The 8,368-nt window shown below is 46.6% G+C and overlaps 1 protein-coding gene across 1 annotated transcript in view; it reads left to right on the top strand.

Annotated features, from left to right (window-relative positions):
• The first annotated feature begins 5,886 nt into the window (after positions 1–5,886).
• The window catches only part of KCNJ3 (potassium inwardly rectifying channel subfamily J member 3), a 147,679-nt gene continuing 145,197 nt past the window's right edge, over positions 5,887–8,368 (top strand). The window contains exon 1 of the mRNA XM_080799100.1: positions 5,887–7,079. Within this exon, the coding sequence (XP_080655226.1) occupies positions 6,378–7,079 (702 nt within the window). The 5' untranslated portion in view covers positions 5,887–6,377. The remainder of the gene's footprint in view (positions 7,080–8,368) is intronic.

Genomic DNA, 8,368 nt, shown 5'->3' with positions numbered 1-8,368 from the left:
ATGCTGGTTTGGTAGGTTTGGAAAATTCAGAATAGCTAGAGAAGTCTATTTCCTGAAAAGAATTGTTTCTCTGAATGTTAATAACAATCCTCTTCAGGTACTTGCCACATTGTATTAACCATTATTCTTGTTAATATTTTGGTTGGCATGACTTTGTCCTAATTTCTGACCTATCCAACCCTTGGCATGGTGCTAGGCACATGGTTTGTGTATGTTGAGTATTAAACTAAACAACATTCTTGTACATATTTTGATATCTGGGACCTCACTGTTGTTCTCAGGGAAGAGATCCTTAGAAATAGAACTTTGACTGACATGGATAAAGATGGGAATTTATTATTTTTCCTTGATGTTCTGCCTACAAACCCTTGGGGCTGACAAAACAAACATTATTATTATTATTATTATTTATTTTTTTTTTTTATTTTAACAGAGGTTGAGTTCTGGAAGATTCTTTTAAAAGCCCTTATTCTTTCATAAACCAGAGTACTCCCATGTACAGGGTTGAAGTAAAGAGAGGGTTTAAGTCAGGAAAACCTTGTTAAATAAATGGCTTCCAAGTGACAATGGCGTTTTGCCTTTCTCTGAATCCTCAGTTAGAGGCCAGGGTTTGGAGCCAAGATTAAGGGCTAGATGAGTCATCCACCATGGTATGGCAATGCCTCTCTCTTCCCAAGTCTGTGCAATCAAACCTCCAACTGATTTCTCCTTTTCATTTTTTTCCTCCTCTTTTTGGCAAGAGAGAAAATAACTTCAGTATTCTTTTTTTAGGAGGGTTAAAAAAAAAGTAACACCATTCTATTGCCAAAAATTGCATATAGAATTTCAAAGGGTGACCTCTTCCCAGATATAGCAGAACTTATGGTGGCAATGGAATGTGTCACCTTTGAAACATAAGCACTTCAGATCCCCAAGCCTGCCCATGTCTTCATTGTACTTTGGAGAATGATAGGATTAGGAGTAAAGGGATATTAAACATAATGCCATTTTCACCTGAGAGTAATTAATGTTTCTGGCAATGCTGACTCTCACGTGGTAGAAGTTGCAGTGGCAATAAGTGAGTGACGAGAAGAAGGATCCAGGTGTGTGGAGATGTTCAAAGCCTTGCTTTTTTCACAGTTGGCCGATTAAGCCATTTTTAGAATTTGGACTTTTCAGGGGCAGAGGGTTTTTTTCCTTTTACATTAAATATACTCTTCCCTACACTGTTCAGTTACATAATAGGGCGAGTGCCTGTGCAAAGTCATGCCTTTTAGTGTTAAGACACAGACTCATATCCTTCATTTTTGAAGTTCTAGTTATTGGTGAAACTACTGATCCTGGGCACAGCAAATAAGATATTGCCAGAAGTACTTTCTGGGAAGAATAAGTATGAAGCTTGTTCTTAACTGTGTTTGTTGTTAAATATAGCCTTGATTCCCCTTCTCTGACGACTTGCCCCTCCCCCAAGAACTGTGCCGTAGTCTGTTTATAATCTACTGCCCTATCTTTAAATGTTAGACTATAAATGCTTGTGTATGCTGTAGTTCTATTTTCCAGATTTTTCTGGCCTTGTGGCCTTGGCTGCAATTGTGTGCCTCTCCTTCCTTTGACCCACGGTGTTTACAGTGTTTCTACTTCAGTTCATCAGACGGCACCTGATTAGGTGGCCTTCTGTCATCCATCTATTCCCCACACATCCTGCCTGGCCTCAGCACAGTGGGGCTGGCTGCCCTCCAGAACGTCATCATGGAAGCATCTGTCCTAACAGGGGAAGATGAGTTTCGTTCATCTTTAAACATTTCCAAGGAGTTGGACTCAATGTCACAAACAGGTCAAAGGCTCAGCCACATTTAAAGTGGGACATGATGGCATCCTGAAAAATATGTAACTTATCAGGCCATACTGTTCCTCTAAGGGAATAAGGACCTTGAGAATGGGCAGACAGGTTTTGAAATCCCTGCTCTGCCATCATCCTAGCTAGGTAAATACTAACTATAAAGTTCCAAGCACATTGCCTGACACATTAAAGTAGGCTAAACACACTGTAGTTCTCTCTAAATTTTTATTAATTATTTGCCATAAGCAAGGAGATGTTGGGGATCCAGAGTATTGGGCAGTAGCAAAATATTAAGAGGTGTGATAGTCAGGGTGCCTACCATTGTATGGAGGAAATCTTGGTGAATTTTGATTTCAAATACAGACTGGAGAGTAAAAATAAATAAATAAGCACATACATGTATACATAACACATTGCAAATCTAGGGGAATGAGAATTCAGAGAAGAGGTAGATCACTGTTAGGGGCAAAATAAAATAAAGCCTCATGGAGAGGGTGGCACTTGAAATAAAAGCTGAAGAAATCCTTCCCGGCCCAGCACACTAGGGATGATGATTTGAACTTTGCAGGGACAGAAAAAGGGTATTTCTGTGACAAAAAAGAAGGTGAGTGAATGAAGTTAATGTAGAGTATGTGTGGGAAACTGCCAGGAGTCAAAGTTGGCTGGAGCAGAGCCCACACTAAAGGGAAGGTGGGAGATGATTTTGGAAAGACAGATAAGGCCAAATTTGGAGGCCCTTTGATCTCAGCCTGCATGATAAGCGTGGCAGAGTGGAAGGAGACCCTGGCCGTTGAACAGGAATCCTATACTCCTTTCTAGGCACCAGATAAGGGATGGTAGAGTACCCGCATTCTGGTGATGCATTGCTCTGGGTTCAAATCTCAAGGTCTCCACTTATCGACTCTGTGACATTGAGCAACTTTATTTTCTCTTTCTAGCTTTGAGTTGCTTCTTTGTGAAGTGAAAGGATTAGACTTGACCTTGTTTCTCAAAGTATAAAGTTATTTGTTTTTAAGTTCATTTGTTGGAAAATGGCAAAGGGTTTCATAGAGAAGTATTTTTGAAAGGTGGGAATGCATAAGATTTTGGAAATGAAATAATCAAATGAAATAATCAGAGAACTCTTTGGTTTCCATTCTACTGCTAAGCTTATATGGTTCTAAGGAGATAGATTTAGTAATACTGTCTAGGACAGTTTGAAGGAGCAAAAGACTGAGGACAAGAAAATCATTTGACTTGGGGCTTAAAGTCAAATGGGTATTTGAAGAAAGCATTTTTTGAAGAGAGAAGGGGAAATCATGAGAGATATTGTAGCAATACATTCAAAAACACTTGGCAGCTCATTGAATATCAGTTCCAAAGTTAACAAGCACAGAAAATACTGCTTTTTAAAAATGGGCACATTCTTTTATATTAAATCCTATAATTGATTTAGTGATGACTTTCAATTCTGTATCATTCAGAGAGAGTTTCAGTGTACATGGAGTTCCTAGTGATATAGATTGGTACATTTGTTATAGATTGGCATATCTGTTATTGATTCAACAAATATTTATAGTGGCCCGACTATGTGACCGGTAGTGTCCCAGGATTTGGGGACATAGCAGTGAACAAGACAGAACAAGAACGAGAACAGACAAAGTTCTTACCCCTGTAGAGCTCACATGCCAGGACTGTGATGGGGGTGGTGGTGGTGGTGGAGGGAATGAACAAATGAAGAAAATGACGGCTAGGAAAATAAAATGTAGATGAACCTAGATGTGTGATGGGGGTACCTGGGAGGCAGCCAAGGCCTCGCTGAGGAGAATGCTTTCAGATTGAGAGCTGAGGGACTGGAAGAGTTAGCAACACAGAACAGCAGGTCAAAAACACTGCAAGAAGAGAGAACAGATAGGCCAAGGCACAAGGATAGGGCTTACGCCTCTGTAGGTTTCAGGAACTGAAAGAAGCCAGCCTGGCAAGGGCAGAGGGAGTTAGGGGGAGAGTAGTCAGAAATGAGAAGGGAATATATGTGTTCGTAACAACATGGGGCCAACCCCCAAAACTCATTTCTAATCTTCTGGCCTTGTTGCAACTTTGCAGCCCAGTGTATAATATCCTTCACAGCAAAAATAGGTAATAAAACCAACATTGGGAAAATGTTAAAATTCAGTTTTTCTAGAGCAGAAGATTGGGGCTCAAAGATGTTTAGCTATTTGCTCAAGGTCACAGAGTTTGTAAATGGCAAGGCCAGGACTCAAATCAGGTCTTATGATTGCAGACCCACAGCAGTTTCCACTTCCCACAGTGTCACTTTCCCTTCTTATGTAACCTTAAAGAATAACAGAGTTACTGACCTCTTATCAGAGAGCCTGCAGGAGAACACTCTGTAACTTGGGATAGATGACAAATGACAGAGAGAGACCAAATGACAGTGAGAGTTCTGTACTTATGGCTGAAAAGGTGCACGGCTTACCTGTACTAGGGTTTAGGGCTAGAGAGGTAGAAGAGAGTACCTATTGGCAGATAACTAGTAGGATGATGATGTACTAATTTTCATTTGCATGTGAGTCTTACAGCAAGCCCTTTGCTTTTATAACACCACAATTTGATGATTTTCCAAGAAGTGCAATTTCATGTATCTGAACTGAATGGAGCATGCCATAAGGTACAATGGCATTTTAAAGCGAACATGAAATGTGGTAAATAAGCTGGTATTTACACATGGGCACTATATTAACTATTTCTGCACTTTGCCCTTCCATTAAGTTAACTGTCAGGCTCCGGATCATTAAAATCCAGCTTTCCTCCCTCCTTTACAGCCACACAGTAACTGTGGACATTCTGAGCATTTCTAACAGAGCCATTTTCAGAAAGAATTGTGAATTTTCTTATTAGTGTCTTCCCTCCCTTCCGTTCCCATCCTAAGGCCCCCCCTGCTACTTGCAACTCTGAGTTCTGAACATGCCCATGGTGGAGCCGGTTGGTTTTTCTGTTTATGGTGCATCTCCGGATCCACGCATCGGTTTAGATGAGAGCCCTATTACAGAGACGTATTACTTCTTTCAGAGGACAGCATACGCGGCTTGCTGGGGGCTTTCTGACCTGAGGCAGGGGGCGAAGAAGGAGAGTTGGCAGGCTTTGGGGAGCGGATGTAGAGTTGTTCCTCATTGGAGGGGTTCGCTTTTTCCTGAGCTGTCAGACACTGCGGGCTCAACTGAGGCGCGGAGGTGCAATTCAGGCTGGTGGAACAGCGGGGGAAGGCAGGGACAGGCGGGGCTAGCGCGGCTCTGCAGCTGATCACACGCACCAGCGCATACACCGCTCTCCCGCCGCCCCTGCTCGCGCCTCGCATCTTACCCGGAGCCACCGAGGCGCGGACAGGGAGTGGGGGACCCAGGAGGGAAGAGGCAAAGGTAGGCACCGTGAAGCAGAAGAAGGGCTGAAGCGGCGCTGGTTTTTAACCTGAAAGTCTGACCGGCAGCTCGAGGCTCGAACCCTTTACAGCAGCACCGCGGTCGCCCGCTAAGAGAGCACGGCGCCAAGGAACCCTCAAGTCCCGCGCCCAAGTCAGTCCGTGAGGGCGTTCCAGGATCCTCCTGGTGGGGGCAGCGTGGTGCCCTCAGGGAGGTGCGGAGCTTGGGGGACCTGCGTTGGTGCCCACCGTGGTGCACCAGGAAAAGTGGGGGTGAGGAAAACAGCCTTGAGCGCGGAGTGCGAGGCCAGGCTGCCGCTGCCGCCCGCTGCGCCTCCTCCTGCCCTCTCCCGGTGGGTGAGTGCTCCGGTTTCGCGCACCGCCGCGTCTCCGCTGGGCGCGGGGGCGGCCTGGGGGCCCTTGAGAGTGGGCCGGAGGGCCCTGGGGGCGCCCGCGGAAACTCAGCAGCCCGCCGACGCCAGGCGGGCGCGTCTCTGGAGTCCGGAGCCGGGGACTCTGAGCCCGGAGGGCGTGGGTGGGGGGGTGTTGCACCGGTGCCCGGCAGACATGCCTCTGGGCGGGATTTTGGCCAAAAGATAGGAGGCGGGAGTGCCGGGGGGAGCCGGGAGCTGTTCCGGGGGGCGGGCGATCGGGGAGCGGCGGGGAGGGGGGAGGGTCTGGTCCGAGCAGGTAGCGCAGTTTCGGCAGCCTGGCGAGTTGGCAGGTGGGGTGGGACTCGCCTGTCAACTCATTAATTTTAAAAAAGTCAGTTTGGGAGGGCTGCAGGGTAGTCAGGAGGGCTGTGGCAAGGCGAAAGGTGGCCCGGGATGCCGATGGTGGGGGAAGAAAAGAGAAGCCTCGAAAAGCTTGGAGGCAAAATTGCGCTTGGGTTCCTGGTCCTTGCATCCCTCCTGCCTTGAGTGCGGGAGAACACTTTCTTGTTTTAAGACTCAGCTTGGAGAGAAAGCCTCCGTCCCGGGGGAAGAGAGGAGTCCGCAGGGGGCAAAGAGCGCAGCTACCTGCCGGGTGCGCCCCCCACCCCGGGCGCGCTCGCTTTTGTCCCCCCTCTCTCCCCCGCCCCCACCTCCTTATTGGTGCTGGTTTGCAGCGCTCGGCCCCTGCGCCTCCGCTTCGCGTTTTGAATCTGGCTCGCCCCTCCGTATTATGTCTGCACTCCGAAGGAAATTTGGGGACGATTACCAGGTAGTGACCACCTCGTCCAGCGGCTCGGGCTTGCAGCCCCAGGGGCCGGGCCAGGGCCCGCAGCAGCAGCTTGTGCCCAAGAAGAAGCGGCAGCGGTTCGTGGACAAGAACGGCCGGTGCAATGTGCAGCACGGCAACCTGGGCAGCGAGACGAGCCGCTACCTCTCGGACCTCTTCACCACCCTGGTGGACCTCAAGTGGCGCTGGAACCTCTTCATCTTCATCCTCACCTACACGGTGGCCTGGCTCTTCATGGCGTCCATGTGGTGGGTGATCGCCTACACTCGGGGCGACCTGAACAAAGCCCACGTTGGCAACTATACGCCCTGCGTGGCCAATGTTTATAACTTCCCCTCCGCCTTCCTCTTCTTCATCGAGACAGAGGCTACCATCGGCTATGGCTACCGCTACATTACCGACAAGTGCCCCGAGGGCATCATTCTCTTCCTCTTCCAGTCCATCCTCGGCTCCATCGTGGACGCCTTCCTCATTGGCTGCATGTTCATCAAGATGTCCCAGCCCAAGAAGCGCGCGGAGACCCTGATGTTTAGCGAGCACGCGGTGATCTCCATGAGGGACGGAAAACTCACGCTCATGTTCCGGGTGGGCAACCTGCGCAACAGCCACATGGTCTCCGCGCAGATCCGCTGTAAGCTGCTCAAAGTAAGTGTTACCCGCCCCTTCCCCACCTGGCTGCCGCCAACCCTCGACGGCGGAAAATAGCTCACCTCAGAACTCTCCCCGGGCTCTTAGTCTGACCTGTCTCGCAGGTAAACCTCCTTGAGGACGCGGGCGGGGGGAGGGGGTGGAGTGGAGTTGGGTGGCGTGGAGGACTGGGCAGTGAGAGTACAGCTGCCAGTTCTGTTCCTTTTCCACTCACTCTCGTGCTCTTATTTATATTAATAATTGGAATGTGCTTGTATCACTTTCTGACTAGTAACACTTACCGAGTGGTGTTGGCTCCTGGAGCCTTGAGGTAGAGGGCCTTGTTCTCCCTACCCGTGCTGCTTGGCTCTTTAAAGAGTTTCTGATTTGTTGTCAATACACTATTCCACTAATCTTGAGGTACTAAAACTGAGCAGCTGTTATTTTGAAGAAATAGGTCCTGAACTTGCCTTAACTTTCACTTAGGGCTTTTCTTTACTTTTTCTTTATCTCTTTTTTTCCCTCCTAACAGTATTAGCAGGTGGATTACTTTTTTAGACTCATTAACATGAACTGTATATGCTCATCTTTTTAAACAAGTACAGTGAACAGAAAAGTAGTTAATAATGTGGAAGAAACAACACCTGGCTCTTTCAGATTTTTATTTTTATTAAGTATTTTCCTAGAGAAGAATTCTGTGAAAGCTTGAGTGCTTTTTCTGTGGAGCCTCTTGTTAATTTTGTTCTTAATTGCCAGTTTCTATGAAGCCTTTGTCAATTACAGATTTCACTTGAAGCTTTTCAGCATCCATTAAAGAAGATTGCTTCTTACCATGAGCAGTGTAAATGCTAAGACAGATTGCTCATGGAGTGGTTATTAAAATAAGGTCCATCTCGTCCTTAAAGGGCACCACTACAAACAAGAAAAGCCCACCCTTATCCTTCATCCAATTAGAGCCTGGGGATAAGAAATAAAAAGCTCAGCTCTTTCTCTGTGTGTCATTTACAATTCAACTTTTTTATTAAAAAAATTCAACTTTCTGAGGCATTTGCCTTAGGTAGTTTTCAACTGTTCATAAATTGAAAAGGATGACCTCAAATAAAATCTTAAATATTTATTTATCTGAGGTTGCATAGAGAACCATAGCCAAATTCAGAATTTAGCATTAATAAAATGAAAATCTGATGAAGATTTGAGATTTTGCCTTTGAAATTTCAATGCCACCCTGCAAATATGTTGTCTTACACAGCTTCAACTGATGTTGTAGTTAAAAGTGCTCTTAAAAAGTTTGGCTCGCCTGTCATTTT

This window comes from Martes martes, assembly GCF_963455335.1.
Source record: "Martes martes genome assembly, chromosome: 3".
NCBI lineage: Eukaryota > Metazoa > Chordata > Mammalia > Carnivora > Mustelidae > Martes > Martes martes.
This window is presented reverse-complemented; position numbering and strand designations above follow the sequence as displayed.